The sequence below is a fragment of the Fukomys damarensis genome, unplaced genomic scaffold (assembly GCF_012274545.1).
Source record: "Fukomys damarensis isolate Sample0158 unplaced genomic scaffold, DMR_v1.0_HiC HiC_scaffold_24, whole genome shotgun sequence".
Lineage (NCBI taxonomy): Eukaryota > Metazoa > Chordata > Mammalia > Rodentia > Bathyergidae > Fukomys > Fukomys damarensis.
In genome coordinates, this window is record NW_022900936.1 from 72877726 (window position 1) to 72898087 (window position 20362).

Consider the following 20362-nt stretch of genomic DNA (forward strand, 5'->3'; position numbering starts at 1 on the left):
GATCTGTGAACTTTTTTTTTTTTTTTTTGTACCAGAGATTGAACTCAGGACCTTCCACTTGTGAGGCAAGCAGTAGCAACACTGAACTAAATCCTCAGCTCATCCGTGAATTTTTTGATAAGTAGATCTTGAGGTGAGAAGCCAAACACTCTTTTCAGAACGGTTCTGAAGTGTGAACTGAAGTTTTCCTGGCAACATATTTCCTGAGGCTCTTTCCCCTTTGAATTCAATGGAGGGGAGGAAAGAACATAGAGTTACACTTCAGAAAGCACCTGCAACAGTGTGATTGCACCAGCCTAGTCCACATGTGAGGTGGAGCAAAGGAGCATTCTCTTCTGTTTGTAGCTTTCTGCATGACTGACTTATAAGCAAATATCTCTGAGGCTTTTATGAGTAGTTGTATTTAGGCCTAGAGAGTGTAATGCAGCTCTTTGACCCAAAAAAGGATTGGAGATCCATAAACTTTGTGGCAAGAAGAACTTGAGGTCAGAAGCCAAATGCACTTTTCAGAATGGTTCTATAGCTTGATCTTAAGTTTTAATGGCGACATGTTTCTGGAGGCATTTTCTCCACTGAAATCAATGGGGGCAGGAAAGTACTTATAGTTATTTCTCAGTGAAAGAAATTGCTAGTGTGCCAGTAGAATAATATACTCTACTTCCTAAATGGAGCAACATTGTATTCCCTAGTGTTTCTAGGTCTCTGCATGCCAGAGTCATAAGCACATGTATTTGAGGCTTGTTTATTTAATGACAATGCGCCGTAGAGATTGCCCTGCATTTCTGCTGTACTAAAAGGAGTTGGAAATCTGAATTTTGTCATAAGTACAACTTCCAGAATGGTTCAGCAGTTTGAAATAATGTTTTCAAAGCAACATATTTCCTCAGGGTTTTTCCACATGGAAGTCAATGGAGTGAAGGGAATAATGTACAGTTACTCCTCAGAGACAGCATCTGTAACAGGGTGAATGTACCAGCCTACTCCAAATCTGAAGTTGAGCAAAAAGTATTCCCTTTGTTTTCTAGCTCTCTGCATGACTGAGTTATAAGCATATATCTCCCAGGCTTCTGTAATCAACAGCATTCAAGCATCAAAAGAAACGTGTAGTTCTGCCGCCCCAAAAGGGCTTGGAGATGTGTAAACCTTGTGATAAACAGAACTTGCTGTGATATCTGTGAATTTTGTAGTAAGTAGAACTTGAAGTGAGAAACCAAACAAAACTTTCAGAATGGTTCATGTAGTGTGAAATGATGTTTTCAAATCAACATATTTCCTGAGGCTTTTTCCACATTGAAGTCTATGGAGGGGAGGAAATAACATGCAGAGATTGCCATGCAGATCTATGTCCCAAAAAGGGCTTGGAGATCATTAAACTTTGTGGAAAGTGGAACTTGAGCTGAGAAGCCAAGAGCACTTTTCAGAATGGTTCTGCAGTTTGAACTGAAGTTTTGATGGCAACAATTTTTTGGAGACCTTTTCTCCTTTGAAGACAATGGAGGGGAAGAAAGAGAAAGCACTTTCAACAGTGTGAATGCACCAGCATACTCCACATCTGAAGTTGAATAAAAGAGTATTCCCTTCTGTTTCTAGCTCTCTGTATGGCTGAGGTACAAGCACATGTTTATAAGGCTTATATAAGCAATGACATTTAGGCCTAGAGAGTGCTGCGCAGTTCTGCAAGGCAAAAATTGCTTGGAGATCTGTAAACTTTGTGGTAAGTAGAACATTAGGTTAGAAGAGAAACACACTTCTCAGAATGGTTTGCAGCTTGAAGTTCAGTTTTTTTTTATTAAAGATTGCAAGCATAAATGATAACAAGAAATGAAGATACTAAATAAAAATTTCAAATATATAACAGCCAAAAAAGGATATAAAATAAACAAAAATTTATGTAACACAGACTAATCGAAATATATTATTAGTTTGATATGATCTTCAAACATTATGTTCTTTCTCATTTTCTTATAATATTTTTGAAATGATGTCATTATAAATAAAACAATGTTACATATTATAGTTTAGAAACTGTCCTCAAAATTGTATGATTTATAACCTCCTTGGTTTTATTAATTGATAAATATCATATGCTTGTTGATTGTACCACTTACATTTTCTAACAAAACTTCTCATAGAAAAAAATATACTTATATTTGAAATCCAAATGCAACTGAAAAAAATTCACATATTTAAGATCAGATTTTTCTGTTTCTATTTTATTTTATCCCATACTTATTTTTAATTATATTTTTATAAGCATAATGATAGAATTTAACACCAAAACATATGTAATATTCTTCCCAAATGAATGACTATGAATTAAGTCAAGCATGTAATTTAAAGAAATCATAAGGTTGCCAGAGAAACTATCAATATGCCAAATGAGCAAAATCCTACCACATTTATGACCGTTTGTCATTTAATAGTGCACACATATGTGTAAAAACATACACCCCAGACATATACACAATGCATATTTTCTACAATACAATATATACTTAGGTAAAACAAAACAGTGCAGTGATGTGTGGAATGTTGGTGATTTGTATAATTTGAGAAAAAACAAATATCATCGTTGAGGGAGTTGGAAAATTTGTAATATGTACCAGATACTAAATTATATTTATGATTAAATAGTTATAATAAAATTTACTTAAAATAATATTCATTATCAGTAGAAAATAGGTACAAACATATATGGATAACATAACATTTGTCTTAATAAATTTCCAACCAAACAAGCTGTAGTGACAGAAAAAGGAAGTTTGTACTAAGCAGAGATGAAAGAGGAAAATGACAGATGGACCTTAATACTTTTCATACTACTCATATATACAGATTTCATAAATTCTCAAATAAAAAAGTAAAGAAAATTAGAACCAAAATACTCATCAATTTAAACACATTCAACAAGAGTCCAATGAGCGGTTTTTTTTGTTGTTGTTGTTGTTTTTGTACCGGGATGGAACTCTAAACTTTGCGAGACAGGCGCCGTGCCACTGAGTTACATCCCTGACCCTTTCACTGAGCCTTTTAAGAAAACAGGAACAACACACTGAAAAGTGTGGGGTAGAGGCGAGGTACGGTCAACCTAGCAGAAGACAGCCTGGCCCAGAAGTATCTATGCACCACTCTTTCATCTGAGACCAGCTCTTGCAGGAAGGCGTTTGCCTCTCTCCTTATTTTTGTACAGAGGGCGGGCAAGAGAGCAGAAGCCAATCAGTGATAAAGGTCAGGCTGTATGAACTGTCCAATCAGGTGGGCCAAGGTAGGAGGGTTCTTCCGGTGTCATGGCGCCAAAGTGCTTTCCTTTACACTGTTCGGCGAGTGGAATGCTGCTCCGCCTCCTTCTGTGATTTCCATTGGCTGCAGCCTACACAGGAGTGACCCCCGGGAGACCCGAAAACCACGCAATGGTAACGTTGTGGGATGGGAGCTCTGAAATTGAGTGGAATTGGGGTGAGATCTGGTTAGAAGTGGATGTGATCAGCTGTGGTTGCCAGAGCCTCCATGCTAAGCTTCAGACACTGAGGTTTTCCTGGACTGGAACCAGGCATCCTCTGTCCCTCTTGGCCCTTGCTGGGGCAAAGGTAGTTCCGGGTCCCCGAACCTTGTCCCCACTGGGACACCGCCAGGCCACAGTGCCCTCTTGGGAAACCCCCTGTGCCCTCGAATCTCCATCAGTCTGGGGAGAGGAAGGGGATGAAAGACCCTGACTCAGATGTGGGCTGAACCTGGGTGCAGCTGTGGTGAGCTAGGTCCTGGTCTCATTCCTGGCCAGCAGCAGATCTGGCGGATCTGAAGTTTCTAAATGTCTGTGATGCAGGGTCTCACAGCCACAACACCTCTCCTCAGAGTTCTGCTTTTTTATATTTATAGCGATCTCCTACATTTTCAGTATCTCCTCACATTTCCAAACTAGTTGTAGGTATTGACAAAGGTCCTGAGAATTCAAAGAAGTGTGGTGTGCCTCAGTGGTGGAACACTTAGCAAACACCCAGTGAACTCCTTCCTGGCTTCCATAAAGAGCAACACAAAAGAACTTTGTAATCTTACTTATTTAGGTGACACCCCTACTCACAGTGAGAATGTTTAAGTGAGGAATGCCATAGAGTTTAGGATTCTGAGAAAAATGGAAGGGATATAAAAGCATTAGCAAGGCCAGAGGGAAGTGTAACTGCTGAGGACAATTTCCAGAAGGAGTTGCCTCTTAAACCCATGCTGAGAAATGCCTTGAATTGAGCATTTGCATGGACATATAGATGTGATATGTGCATGAGTGCAAAGGGACAGGGGTTTCATCTCTTAATGGCTATAGAGTTTAGCCTGATTGTAGACATTGTTTAAATACTGAAATGCTCTCTGAGGCAGGATTTTAAAGTAGTACTACAGTAGAAGCCCCACAGAGAAGTTGTGCAAGGATCTTAATCATTAGACATAAAGGGTTTTCTGCTTAGGGTGGATCAAAGGAGGTGGAAGAGAATGGCATGAGGAAGGGTGCCAATAGTAGCACCTACACAACTGATCTCTGAAAGTCAGATTGTTCTTAGGGAAAGCATGAAGGAAGAATTGTTTGTTTGTTTGCTTGCCTGGTCTGTGAGTTGGCCTAAAGTCACAGGCTTGAAGAAGGGGAACTAATAATAGATAAATCTGTCTTTTGTTATTACTGAACAGTTCACCTAATCATTTCTGAGGCAAAATGGGAAATTAGGAGACTGTCTGCCCTTGGTGTAGGTTTTTGGTTTTTTTTGTTGTTTGTTTGTTTGTTTTGGTACTGGGGATCAAACATGGGACCTTGTGCTTGCTAGGCTGGTATTGGAAACACTGAGCTAAATCTCTGGCCCAGGTGTAGGTTTTAAAATAGTGTGCGCACCATTTTGAAGTTGAATGAGAGTTTCCCTAGACCACAGAAGATTTTCCGTGTGCCTGATGTTTTTATTGTATGGGAATCGAACTCCAGAAGTTTGCTCTGAGTTACATAGCCCAAATTTTTTAATTTTTTAAAAAAAATTTTCATGTAAAGTCTTGCTAAGTTGGCCAGCATGGTGAGATCTTTTGACAGTGTTTGTACCTCATTGACTGTTGGGATGACATGCATGTGCCACTATTCCTGTTTCACATTGGTGTTTTGTTTTTTTGTTTTTTTTAAAGGCAGGGTCTCACTATGTAGTTGAGACTGACCTGGAACTCACTATGTAGCCCAGTCTGGTCTCGAACTCACAGCGATCCTCCTGCCTCAGCCTCCTATGTGCTGGGATTATAGGCATGCACCATCACGCCTGGCCAGATTGGTGTTCTTTATTCCCCTGATTTGCCAAGATTTCAGTGCTTGAGTATAGTAAAAATCAGCAAGGCCTGATAGTTCACCTTTACTCTCAGACACTTGGGAGACTGAGACATTCGTATTACAACAACAAGCCTGGTCTGGACAACTGAGGAAGACCTTCTTTCAGTATGAAATATAAATTCTGTGATTTATTTCCCCTGAACACTAACTCATCTAACATGCCTGAATCCCTATGATAAATCTCCAATACTGAAGAATAAAAGCAAAAATTATTTGGAAGTCATACTTTGAGTTTTTTATTTTATTCTTTTTTCATATGTTTGATACTTGCTCATGGTGGTGGACAGCAGTAATGAATCACTGTCAGCAACTGGGCACCAAGGGTAAACAAGCAGAGATTTACAGGGCACTGTATTCAATAAGATGCATGAGACAGTATTGTACTGCGGATGGACTTTGTACTGTGGTACATGTATTTCTCCAAACACAGATCAAGCAAGTGTGTTGAGCAGGTTTAAAGGATCCAAGGCTTAGTGGTAATGTTTGTTTGTTCAGGCATATTCGGTACATTTTCAACGCATTTTCTTTTCAACTTCCTTTGGGTTGATCATATTTTTCCTCTCTAACTCAAGTAATGTGTCTACTTCAACTCTTCAAAAAATCTCTGATGAACATGTTACTCATCAGATTGTTTCTTTTTCTGAAAGCTGCATTAATCAGGTTCCCCAGAGCATCTAAATCAAGAGAAATATGAGCAATATTTGGAAAAGGGGACACTACTCTGGATTTAGGAGTTTTTTTTTCCTTGTTTGCTTTGATTTGGTTGTTTTTATTATTAATATCATAAAAAGTGTCCCACTGTGATCATATTGTCTGGCTTGCATCTCCATAACAAGGGGATAGAATAGAGATTTCACTGATCAGATATAGGTCTGAGCAGTTTGAATAGAAGCCACCAAGCATATGCAAAGATGAAGAGAAAACACTTTCATTCTTAGTTCTAATTTATGTTGATTTTGGAAGTCTTTCTTTTCTTTTTTCTTTTGGTTTTTTTGAGATAGGGTCTCACTATGTAGTTGAGACTGACCTGGAACTCACTATGTAGCCCAGGCTGGTTTTGAACTCACAGCGATCCTCCTGCCTCAGCCTCTTGAGTACTGGGATTATAGGCCTGCACCACCACACCCAGCTGGAAACCTTTCTAACTGCTTTAATCTTGGATAAACATCTGCTGTTCTGTTCGGATTTGCAGACTCATATAATCCCACTTCCATTTCCATAACATTAAAGAGTTGAAGGTGTGTCTGTTCTGGGTGCTTTCCCCTTTGCAGTAATTTGAATTTTCTGGGAAAAGAAATGACCTTTGGCCTTTGTTATTTGTTCCATAAATTACAATTGACTGCAATCCCTGAAGACCTCTAAGTTCTCTTGGTTTGCGCATATGCTGAGAACTGACCTTCCATGTTGGTATCTTGCCATTGCCCAGGGAAATGGTCTGTGACACAGCTGAGATAAAGCACAGAGTTTTGGTTCAAAGTGCCTTTTAGTCTGTCTGTATCTCCCTGTGGGTGTCATCTTCCACCAAGAAGCAGTGGATCCTGTTCTGGACTTGTACACTGGTGACCTCTGAAGTGTAGTGCATGTGATGAGGACAAGGAAAGAGTGTGCAAGAACAGATAGTACTTTGTGAAGAGCCCACTGAGCTTGGATTTGTGGTGCAGAGCTAGAAATTTGACAGTCTTGGAGTCTGCCCATTCTCACACCTTGTCATTCAGGAGCTTATGTGTCCACTGCACCTGCTAAGTCAGTGGTTTTCAGAGGATGGCAATTGTGCATGTCAGAAAACGTGTGTGTCTCAACTTTTTTGTTATAGTTATGATATAACACCATAAGGAAGACTTAGTAGCACCTGAACAATGTCTCATAACAAGCAGGGTACCTCTTACTAGGAGGAAATCTTGACTCAAAATATCCCTAGTGCTGTGCTGGACAACTCTGATTTTTTTTTTTTTTTGTAAGTGTCTACTTTTTTTTTTATATTTTTTTTTGAAACAGGGTCTCATTATATAGTTAAGACTGACCTGGAACTCACTGTGTAGCCCACGCTGGTCTCGAACTCACAGCTATCCTCCTGCCTCAGCCTCCTGAGTGCTGGGATTACAGGCATGTGCCACCACACCTGGCCTGTAAATGTCTACTTTTTAAAATTTTATTTTTTTTGTACACAATGTAATTATATCTGATGCCTATTGTCTGATTATTTTTAAGTGCCTTAGAGTTAGTAGCAGAAAGGACTGTGAAAGTGGGTTGAAACTGAAGCTGATGAGGTTTTTTATACAGTAAAATTGCATGATCTAATAGTATTTTATTTTATTATTATTATTATTTTTTTTATTTTTGTGGTACTGGGGATCGAACTCCAGTCCTTGCACTTGTGAGGCAGGCCACCAAACCACTGAGCTAAATCCCTGGCCTGTCTAGTAGTATTTTAAACAGTAAAATAATTTTACAGATTTCTTTGGGTCAAACTAAAATCAACCTATTGGCTTACAAGTACAGTTGCCTAGTAGTATTGATCTTATACTAAAAAAGGCATGTGTCAGAATACATCTGTAGGAATCAGCAACTTAAATTTATCAGTCACTGTTCCTAGAAAAAGAACAAAGGCATTTCTAGAAGGAGTAGGAGTAAGGGTCAGGGTATTCTAGGCACCCATCTGCTTGTTTGTTACGTTGTTTGGGCTTACTTGACCAGATGTTACTAGTTACACTACAGCTTTGAACAGTGATTTATATGGTGAGGCTCTGGGACTAGGTACCACTTCTCCATCTTTTGGCCTGGTTTCTTTCAGCTAAGCCCTCAGCTTCAGACCCAGTTCACCTCCTCTTGAAAGTGGCTCTGTCTTGGGCCTGATCACTTTCTAACTGCCTATCTATCCAGTAATAACCTATCTGCAATATAAACATTCATGTATACATTTTTGTGTGGACTTATGTCTCCATAACTTCTTTATATAACAAAGATAGTGATAATGACGAATATGGAAACAATTATGGTTATACAAGGATTGTTGCATTCAAAACTCATGATAAAATCTAATTCCCAGTGGTATAGATGAATTGGTGAATAGCCAGTGGTACATACTAATAAGTAAAAGTATCTGAGTATTTATGGACAGTTGGGTTACTTAGGAGGCAGTTAGAAGTAGATAAAATTTTTTTGGAGTCCCTGTTACTGAATACTAGCATTGAAACAGAGAGTGAGAGGAGAGCATGTAGCTGCACTCCTAGACTCTCTCCATGTGATAGCCTGTGTGATTAGGTCATGTTTCTGTCCACAAGAAGGCTATTACCAGATTTGCATTTCCCACTTCATCCCAGAACTGAGAACTGAAAGTAAAGCTCTTCCTTATTTACTGAACATGACATGTTTTGTTTAGAAACCAAGGACTGAGAAAATACCTGTATTTTCATAAATGCAGAAACTGTCAGGGTGCAGTCCAACATGAGTACCCATCTTGTATTTTCAATAACTTAAGTTTTCTTCACATCCTCAGCAGTAGTTTTTTCTGTGTGTCTTTGTGACTGTATCGTGCTATAACGAAACATTTGTAGCATGACCGATGACAAGCACGGCTTTAATAGTTACAAATACTTGAATTATTTATTATAAAGACGGTTGGAATTTTTGTTCTACTTTTAAGATGAAGAAACAGTAATAAGAGATGACATTGTTTAACTGTGTTTTCTTTCTTTTTTACTTAGAATGAAAGAGAAAAATGTGCAAAATAACCTGTCATAAAATTTAAAAAGGGTGGAGATAAAAAGCATAGTCTGCTTCAGGGCATTGATTGAAGAAGCCAGTGTTCTCTATAACTGGGAGAAGATATGAATGTAAATAAGAATGAAATCAGGGTCAGCATCAATGCAATGACTCTGTGCTGCAAATGTTTTATTCTTAAAGTATGACAGGAAACAACAGTGTGAGACTGGAGGAGAGGTCTGGTGAGATTGGCCTAACTGGCTCTCATGGCTCTGTGAGAAAAAGTAAAGCTCTTCTCTTTATAATTTACAGAGTCTAAACACCTGTACTTAGAAAAAGAAACAGGATTGCATCAAGTTTTTCTTAGCAGATGCTTGAATGCACAGAGTGCCTTGTTTCAATATTAAGATGTTTGGCATCAAGAAAATGGAGCTGAGTGCTAGTGAAGTAATTATTTTGCAGAGTGCTTGCCTAGCATATCCAAGGATCTGGGTTCATACACAGTACCACAGCAATTTGGAAAGAAAGGAAAAGTAATGGAGTTGAATTGCAACTGTATTGAAATGAAAATAGCGCCTCAAATAGATACCTGCATTCCCATGTGCAATGAATAATTATTCTCCATAGACCTGTGTGAATAGACTGGAGATTTAGCTCAGTGGTTTTGCCACCTTCCTCACAAGTACAAGGACCTGAGTTTGATCTCAGGTACCACAAAAAAAAAAAAAAAAAAAAAAAAAAAAATGACCCGTGTGAAAACAATGTGCTTCCTCTTCAGTGGATCTCTTAGTGAGATTTCATTTGCCATGTAAAATAGCTGACACACTTTATGAGGAAAGATTTATTGTGGATTACTTTTGGAGATTGCAGCCCTTGGCCAACCCATTTCATTTGTCATAGTTTTGTAGGAAGGCATAAATGTCATTACAGAGGGGTGTGGTGAGGAACTCTGGTCACTCTCATTTCACCCACAAAGGAGACAGAGAGGGTGGAGGGTAGGTGAGGAGGAATGGAATGTATCATTCTAGAGCATACTTCCAGGGATCTTGTTCTTCTAAAATATCAAGAAGTTAAGCTCTGGAGAGGTTAAATTTGCCGTGAGTACATGAGAATGGTGTGGGTTATTATACTGCAGAAATCTGAAAAAGGATACCCTTCTTTTCATAATAATGTGAATTAACCTAGAGTTTGTTAGGAAAAATACTTAGAAGAGCTTCCCCAGCTCTTTAGAAATTCTGCCTGTTTTAACTATTTTTTCACTTTTGCCAAGTCTATAAACTGCTAATGTGTTATTGTCTACTCAAAAGATTTTGGTATCCTGTCCATGTTATATAAGTGGATACTTGAACACTGTTACTATGTTTGTTGTGTTGACACAGCATTTCCTAATTAATTTGTAAATGTAGGAATCAAAACCTCAGTCCTTTCCTTGGAGGAAGAATATCCTTTTTCATGGGTGGCATGAATTTTTAGGTATTCATCAAGTGACAGACATGTGAAATGGTTCTGCCTGGGCATAATCCCAGTAGCCTTCTTCCTCCAGTACGTCAAGAAAGTTACCTCCTGATAGGATAATAATCCACAATATGAATTTAACCTGGAAACAACCATCGAGCTTGTAGTCAAGATTACATCATGACATTTGGAGGACATTTTACCTTGAATCCATAACAGTGTTGAAGTACACAGAGATGATGGGTGTTAGTCACACAACAGAGTGTTATTTAGTTTCATTGGCAAGAATTTCCTGCATTTTTTTTGACAGGAATTAATTTGGAGTTCAGTAAGAAAAATATTCTAAACATACAAAAGTTACATTGTACTTAGTGTCTGGAATACTCAGCCTAACAGAAGCAGAGAGTTTAATGATATTTGAAATGTGTGGGTATTTAAAAATTGAGAGAAGTTAGTGAAAAGGTGTATTTTTTCCTGTGGTATGGCACAGCCAACTTATAGAGATCTCATAGTCACACAGGAAGTGATATAGTATCTCAAAGAATACTGACATTGCAAAGGGAGTATTTTCTAGCATATTCACCACATACTCAAAAGGTAAGTAAGTGTGTTAGGTGATATGCTAACTAGGTAGGATTTGGGATATAAAGATGTTTGGAAATATTGTATACTTTATTATTACTATATTTTTACAATACAGGCAATGAAGCAATCACCTTGTGTAGCAGATACATAAATTAAGTACTTAATTTTATTGGTACACCTAAGGTATACAGTGTAGTGTATTGGAAATTTGCACCTTTACATAATCCATCTTGGTTTTTATTTTTTTCCTATTCCCCTGCCTGCCGTCCAACCTCTCTGCCTCTCCCTATCTACAAAGACTTTGTTTCCATTTTTTCTTTTTCTCAGGTTAATTCCATTCCCCTCTTTCTTTTTCTCTATCTGTCCCATTTCTCCTTTTGCTTTGCACTTTTTCTTCCTATTTCAGAGTATTGATTATACCTTCTAGTCCTTATTTTCACTTTGGATGCATGTTGAGGCAATACTCTTAGGTGAAATAAATAGCTTGATTCTTTTTTAATCCCCTTCCCTCACACATTTCTCTATCCTCCTCTAAATTCTTTCCCTATTTTCATTCATGTTGATATTATTAATCTTATTTCATGTTTATGACAGAATGTTTGCATGCATTGAAGTCATTCAGTCCTTTTACATGGTATATCTTTGTTCTATTTATTTTGTCTTCCTCTCTCCTCTCTCCCTTAGTATCCAGGACCCCTTTCCATCTGCAAGAGATCTGTCTTGTCTCCTTCTGTCCACCCTTTGTTGTGCTTTGTATTGTTCTTTGCCAGACTCAAATGAGCAATACTAGGTGGCATTTAATCTTGTGTGTCTGATTTGTTTCACCCAATACTTTATTTTTCAGGGGCATCCATTTTCCTACAAATATCTCAGATTTTTCTTTCTTTATAACTAAATAGTATTCCATAATGCAGGTATACTACATGTTCCTTATAATCATCTGTTGATGGATGCTGCCTCCAGGATTTAGCTGTTATGAGATGTGCTGCTACAAACCTTGGTTTGTGTGTATTTCTGAGGCACACTGTCTTTAGATGTTTGGGAAAGATACCTAGAAGGAGGATAGCTGGGTCATATGGAATTCCTAACTTCAGTTGTTTGAGACAACTCCATAGTGATTTACATAATGTTTGCAGTAGTTTTACAAACATACTAACAATGTAGGAGAATTTCTTTGCTCAAGCCTCACCAGCATTTTTCTTTTAACTCCGTAATGGGAATCAAACTGGAGACCTTGCAATTTGGAGGAAGCAGGTGGAACTACTGAGCTAAATCCCCAGCCCAAATTATTTTTTTATTTCTTAATAATTGCCATTCTTTATGGAATCTTAGCATTTTTAAAATTTGCATTTCTTTAGTGTCCAGGAATGTTATCCCTGACACCTCTTTCCATTTTCTGTTATCCCCTCCAATCTCTTTTTTCAGAGTATTGAAGTTTTCTTTTTTTAAAATTCTTTAAGTTTATTGCTACACTTTAAGTATACAAAATGATGACATTAATCATTGGGAATTTGTACCTTTCCATGATAGAGCCTGGGTCTTATTTTTTCCCCATTCCCCTGTCTTTCCTTCAACCCCTGCACTCCTTCCTGTTTACAAAGACTTTGTTTCCATTTTTTTTCTCTTCCCATTTTTTTCCTTTCCCTTCTTTTCCCTTCCCCTTTCGCTTTCCTTTCCCCTTCTCCTTTGGACCTTTTCTTCCTATTTCACATTAGTGTATATTTTGATCCTTATTTACCCTTGGAGTTTTACACACCAGAGACACTAGTTGGTAGTTCCACATGTGTGTCCTATTTATTTCAGTTAAGAGTATGGCCTCAGTGTGCATCCATCTAGCTGTAAATGCCTCTAGTTTCTGGTTCTTTATGGCTGAGTAATACTCCAATAGTTTTTGTTTTTTTGTAGAGATCTTACACTGCATTGGTCTGGTAAATTCCTAGGCATTTAGTTTTTATTGATGCTATCATGAGTATTGTTCCCATATTTTCCTTCTCATTGAGTCCATTACTAGTGTTCAAAATGTTTTTTCTGTGTGTGTGTGTGTGTGTGTGTGTGTGTGTGTGTTGGTTATTTATCCTGCTTCTTTTCTCAAGTTGGTCATTTTAGTGTTTTTCAGTGAAATCTTTGGGTCTTCCCTGTAGACTATCATGCCATCTGCAAGTACTGCTAGACTGAGGGTTTTTTCCCTATATGTAGCCCTTTTGTTTCTATCTCTTGCCTGATTCCTCTAGCCAATGTTTTGAATACTATTTTGAATAAAAGTGGTGATAGAGGGAGGACATCCTTGTCTGGTTACATAGATTTTAGAGTTACTGTTTTTAGTCTTTCCCCATTTAATGTGACATTGGCTATTGGTTTGCTGTAAGTAGCTTTTTATCAAATTCAGGATTCAGAATTTATCCGATTCTTATACCTAATTTCCTCAGGGTTCTTATAATATGTGTTGGATTGTGTTCAGAGATTTTTCTTTTTTTTTAAATATGATCCAGTGGTTTTGATCTTGCTTCTCTTTATGTGATGTATTATATATTTTGATTTGTATATAATAAGCTCTCCTTAAATCTCTGGGATGGAACTTGGTCATGATGGATGATCTTTTTGATTATGTGCTGTGTTGTGTTCACAAATAATCTTCTTGAACATTTGTGCATCTACGTTTAACAAGGAGATTGGCCAATAGTTTATGGGTCTTAACTGGTTTTGAATCAGAGTGATGCTTGCTTTTATACATGAATTTGGAAACACTCTACACTTTTAAATTTCTTTGAAGAGCTTGAGTACAGGTGTTCCTTAAATTCTATATGTAATTCAGCAGTGAATCCATCAGGTCCTGGGCTTTTGTTTGTTTGTTTGTTTGTTTTTTTGGTAGATTGTTACTCTCTTAATTCCAATGTTTGTAATTGGGTGGCTCAGGTTATTTGCAATTTCTTGGTTTAGATTTGGAAATTTGTATAAGTCAAGAAACCTGTCCACTTCTTCACACTTTTCCAGTTTGTTGGAATAAAATTTTTCACAGAAGTTACTGTCTTCTATATTTAATCTTGTCTCTTGTGATTTTGCCTTTTTCATTTCTAATTAAAAAGATGTGAGCATTTTCTTTTTTTCTGTTGGTAAGGACTTATTTGTTTTGTTTATTCAACTGAATCTTTTGATTCATTGTATTTTTTCCATCTCAATTTTATTGATTTTCATTCTAATCTTCATAATTTTTCTTGTTAGATTTGGTTTGGTGCTGCATTAGTGTTGTTTTTGCAGTATTTTTAAATATCTCAAAGGGTTATTCATTTGAGCTTGATCTGTTTTCCTAATGTGGGCATTGATTACAAAACACCTTCCTCTTAGGTCTGTTTTCATAATGTCCCAGATGTTCTGGTGAATTTTAAAGGCATTGTCATTAACTTCCATAAATTTTTACGTTTCTTCCTTGATTTCTTCTGTGACTCATTGTTTAGTAGTATGCTTTTAATTTTCAAAGTGATTTCTTCTTCTGTGTTTGATTTATATTTTTATGGTGTAGTGATCTAAAGGTACACATGGGCTGATTGTGATTTTTTTACTTTTACTTATTCAGGCTTTGTGGACTACTAGGAGATCTATTTTGGAGAAAATGCCATGTGCTGTAGAAAAAAAGAAAAAGTATACTATGTTTTAGTGAAGTAGAATATTGTGTAGACATCTTTAAGTCCGTATGTTTAAGGTTGTGGTTCAGCTCTGCTATTTTCTTCTTGATATATAGTTTTAATTGATCTACCCCTTTTGGAAAGTGGGGTTTTAAGATTTTCTACCATGATTGTGTTAGTATTTACTTCATCTTTTTTATTCAGCATTGTTTCTTTTATGAAGATATGTGTTCTAATATTTGGTGCATAAATATTTATAAACAGTATCTTCTTGTTGGATTGTTTGCCCTAACTAATATGTAGTACCTTCTTTGTCATTTGTCATCAGTCATCATTTTTAACTTGGAATTTACCGTATTTGAGAGTAAAATTGTTACCACTGCTTTTTGGAGGTCTTGGTTGATACTCTTTTCCACCTTTTGATTTTTAGTCTATGAATGTCTCCTTGGTTTAGATGAAATTCTTTCATGAAACAGCCTGTGAAATTCCATTTTTTGATCCAGTTACCTAATCTCTGTCTTTTAATTGGAGGGATAAGGTAATTAACATAGATATTTCTGATGTGTTGATTATTTACTATCATTTTACTGATTTTTGTTGATAACTTCTTTATTTTCCTGTCTTTTTTTGTTGTTATTGTTTATCAGAATTGCTCAGTGTTTTCATATCATTAGGATATGTAGTTTTACTGGTCTCATTTTTTTTTTTTCTGTGACAGGGTCTCACTATGTAGTTGAGATTGACCTGGAACTCACTATGTAGCCCAGGCTGTTCTCCAACTCACACTATCCTCCTGGCTCAGCCTCCCAAGTGCTGTGAATATAGGTGTTCACCACTATGCCCCGCTGTTTTGTTTTGGTACCAGAATTGGAACTCGGTCCTTGCACTTGTGAGGCAAGTGGCAGAAGCACTGAGCTAAAACTAGCGGTCTCATTATTTCTGTGTAGGATTTTCTTATTTTCTTGAGTGCCGGTTGCATAGTCATAAATGTCTTGCATTTGTCTTTCTCATGAAATGTCCTTATTTCTCCATGTAGCTGAAAGAAAGGCATGGGTGGGCATGTTACACTCGGTTGGGAACTGTTTGCTCTTTGAGCTTGAAACACTTCACTCCAAGCTCTCTGGTCTATAAGTTCTGAGCTGAGAAGTCTTCTGTAATTCTAATAAGTTTATCTTGATATGTGATTTATTGTTCATCTGTAACTGCTTTGAAAATTATTTTTTTGTCTATTTGGCAATTTAGAAAAGACATATCTTACTAAGTATCTCTTAGAGTTTGCTGTACTGGAAACCCTGCTTGCTTGTATTTCTAATTCTTTTCACATATTTGGGAAATTTTCTTGGAAAATTTCTGTAAATATATTAATATTACATCTGTGTTATGTTTTCTCTACCTTCGGTAAGCTTTGGTTGGTCTTTTTACAGTTACCTAGTAACTGCTGGATTGTGGGTTTTTGTTTTTGTAGCTTCCTTGTTTATGTCATAATTTATCATTTTGTCTTTTAATGTTGTTTTATGTTGAACAAGATTCAGAAGTCACAGGCTGGAAAAATACTCAGAAATTTAGTTAAAGTAAGACTTCTGTTTATTCCATTCACCTTATGTCTTATGAAGCAAAAACCAAATTATGCCTGGCCTTGTTGTGGGATAAAAAAATTAGGTGAGCAGCATTATCCAAGTGTCATGGGAAGAGTATCTCTGATTGAATTCAGGACAGTTGCCGGAGATTTGGCTCAGTGGTTTCACTTTCTGCCTCTCAAGTGAGAGGACTGGTATTCAATCCTGGGTACCAGAACAACTAAGGTGATTGAATTCAGGACATTTGCTCTAAGCTACATCCACTTTTTCGTGTTTTATATTATTTAGTTTTGATAGTGAGTCTCTGATGTGTAAGCTGGAGGTTAAACTTGCTGCTGTTGCTGCTGTTGCTGCTGCTGCTGCTGCTGCCGCTGCCGCTACTGCTGCTGCCTCCATTTATGAGAGTGGTGCAAATACAGGTGTGGAAGACAAAGCCCAGCCTTCAGCCATGCGTCTCTGCAGAAAGTGCAGGGATCAAGAGAGTTACAGAGGAACTCCTGACTTGTAGGAGTGGGACTAGGAGGTGTTGGGTGTCCTGTCATTTTCCTCTCGAGCAGAATGTCTCATGTATTGAAATTGTTTGGCGGTTGTGGGACACATGCTTATCAGTGGATTCATTGATGAGTTGTTACTGAATGTGATGTTAGGATGGTGAGAGGTTTGCAATCATTTCTATTTACAAGATCATAATGGATTGTCAAAATAAACATCATCTGCTATTTGTGTTTATGTCCAAAGAATTGTAATTTGTGTCAATCTTTGTCCATTTTATTTTCCATTGTGTGTCCAGTCTTTCCCTCTTAATCCTTCAATTCCTCTACCTTTACACAAATTTCTGTAAATTTCATAGTAGCAGTTTATAATAATTCTTACTTAAAATATAATTCTCCCTAGTATCTGGAACAAAGAACCGAAAACCATTACAATTTTCTGAACAGTACAAATACATGTCCTTTTGTATAATATAGGACTTCAAGATAATTATTCTTGGAATCAGATCTGTGTATTAGAAATGGGCTCTGAATTTGATAGAACTATGATAACTGGTTGGAGTGAGTATTGAACTTTTGGCCCACCTGTTACTGTTGGAGAATTTCTTAGTGTTCAGCAACAAACACACATTTGAATTTTGAAGTGAAACTTCAAAAAGGCATAGGTCAACCTTCAATGAATGGGTGAGTTGTCACATCTTTTCAGAATTGATCCTGAAGAAAAAACGAAATTTTACCCTGGGAGGATGGATAAAAAATAACACGTGGAAGTTCCCAATTTAAATTTCCTGGGTTTGCATATTTTCATCACCACCTCGAAGTGAGACACTCTGGGTGCATGGGGCACAACAAGTGATCTGTAAGCCCAGGAATATGTTTAACATTCTGAGTGTGGGTTTTCTTGTGAATTTCTTCCCCATCATTTCTTTTGATGCTTGTCATTTGTACAGAAGAAGAAAAGTTACCTAAAGGATTTAGAAATTTTGTTTCATGATTTATACACAAGGATTTTATATTCTTAGAAACTAGAGGTCTACCCCTGAAGAAACCAAACAAATTCAGACATAAACTATTTCCTTTACATTTAATATACACGTGATAAACTTCCTTAGAATCATGATTGTGATGAACAGACCACCTATGCTTATTACTAGTTCATCTCTTTGATTTCCTCTAACTACACCCATAGGTGACCACAAAGTGGATTTTTGTTTGGGTGCTGTGGATTTCACACCATAGCACTAAGCAGAGTTTTACTAGCTTAAAAATCTTTGAAGGAGTTAATAATTGAGGTTATTATCGTAGTATTTATATGCTAAAAAGATTACTTGTTATTTCTTTGCCATAAGCCATTACCCAGAATATTGTAGGGAAGTTTGAATTTCATCTATTTCACTTACTTATTCCCCTGATTCTGATTTTGCATTATTTATAGTTGTTGCATTGTTTTTAGTTGTAGTTGTTGATTTTATTGTCTGAATAGAACAAGCCTTGGCAGGACTTGGGTCTCTCTTTATCAGCTGTAGTGTCTTTGTTCTAACATGTCAACTGCTAGTGCTACAACCTCATTCTTTTCAGGCCCTCAGGGTGAGGATGTGCCAGCATCCAGGAACTCAGTATCTTATCCCATCCCAGTGAGGTGACTCTAGCATGGCCAGTGTCCTATCTTAGGTAGCTCAGTGCCTTCAGCCATGCTTCTCTGCAGAAAGTGCAGGGATCAAGAGAGTTACAGAGGAACTCCTGACTTGTAGGAGTGGGACTAGGAGGTGTTGGGTGTCCTGTCATTTTCCTCTTGAGCAGAATGTCTCGTGTATTAAAGTTGTTTTGAGGTGGGACACATGCTTATCAATGGATTCATTGATGAGTTGTTACTGAATGTGATGTTAGGATCTGTAACCTGGATGGAGGAGGGTCACTGGGAGTGTGACTTGGAAAATTGTATTCTCTTCTCCTCCTTTTGCCTTTTCTCTCTACTTTCTGGTACCTTTTCTTCTATCATGACTTCTTGCTATCTGTATGTGCCTTATTCCCAGATAATCATGGAATGAAACTGTGAGGGATAAAATTTTCTTTATATTGTGGGTATGGGGTATTTTGGCCCAGTAACAGGAAATTGGGAAGACACCCATTTGTCCTAAATGTAATGTATTTTTAGAGTACAAGGCCTCAAACCCACAAGTTTGTCTTCCATCCTGGTCTTACGTGTGATGGCAGTAAATACTTATATTTCTATGTACATTTTTACATTGTAAAAGTCATTGTGTTGTGTTGATAACTCTCAAGAAAATCTTAAAAATTATTTAACATTGCTGCCAGTGAGTTTCAGAGAGTGAGCAATTATCAAGCTTGCTAAAGCTCATCATTACATCTACAACATCAAAAGAAATAAGAATAAAACAATGTTTCCATTACTACTTAGAATGTCAAAGGTTTGGAGAAGGAATTACTAATTTGTGAAGGAGAAAATGAAGTGATCTTGCAAGTGACGTGTTTCCCAAAGGAGCTGCATGCTAAGTAGTACCATGCTCTATTTGCAGCGCAACATCCTTGTGTAAATGCCATTTGAATATGAGTGGAAAGAGACATGGGTGCCACCCCTCACACAATCCTTACAGGTTTGGATGGTTTGTAGAAAATTTTAAATAATGAAATGGTTATTTATGTGATAGTAAACAAGGTGTCCTATGCCAGAACAGAGTCAAATACCAGAGACCTAAAGGAAAGAGAGAAATTTTATAATACTAATTCTGTTAGTAAGTTATCCAAACACTTATGAGCCAGAGTTGTAACTTAAAAAATTGTGTCTGGCCTTGTTGGTTAAAAATTTAGAGGAATAGCATTGTCTGTCATTGGATGAGTAGTTTGCATCAAATCCAGGACATTTTTTCTCAGCTACATCTATTTCATATTGTCCATTATATCATTAGGATCCTATGTACTATGACAGTTTATTGACACCAGAGAAACTCTTCGGTATTTATACCTGTGTGACTTATTTATTTCACTCAGGAGTATATCCTCAATATGTATCCCTTTTCCTATGAATGAGCCACATCTATTTATAACTAAACTAAACCCACTTTGAAGATCCTATTTTTTCAGAGACAGTCTCGTCCCTTAACATATTCACAAGTACTTCCTATACTATTGTATCTTCTAAGGTTAAATTTCACTAATCCCAGATTTGTAGGTTGATATAAATAAAGGATGATTGATACAGGTTTAGAATGAGAAAAAATCAGTTTATTAGAAAAGAAGAGATATACAAGCAGATAGACATCTACCTTGTTGGAGTAAGTTTTGGAGCCCAGAGCCCACACTCTGGGTCTTCCTTCCTAGCCCCTTTTCTTACCCTGTGGTTCCTTTAGAAATTGATCACAGTCCAAAATATTCCAGGACCTTCCTACCTCGAAGAATTGGATGAGAAAAGCCAATATCAGTGCCAGAAAGTTTATTTGAAAAACGGGGCATGAATGGGTATAAAAAAAAAAAAAACAGCTCTTTAAGAGTGAATTTGGGCCAAACAAAAGAGAAAGGAGAAAGGCAAAAGTATGATGACTTGCTCTGTTGGGGGAACACACTGTGGAC

At 37.2% G+C, this 20362-nt stretch overlaps 1 protein-coding gene across 1 annotated transcript in view; it reads left to right on the plus strand.

The window, feature by feature from the left end:
- The first annotated feature begins 3285 nt into the window (after nucleotides 1-3285).
- The window catches only part of LOC104858967 (zinc finger protein 14), a 39873-nt gene continuing 22796 nt past the window's right edge, over nucleotides 3286-20362 (plus strand). The window contains exon 1 of the mRNA XM_010619446.3: nucleotides 3286-3413. Within this exon, the coding sequence (XP_010617748.1) occupies nucleotides 3411-3413 (3 nt within the window). The 5' untranslated portion in view covers nucleotides 3286-3410. The remainder of the gene's footprint in view (nucleotides 3414-20362) is intronic.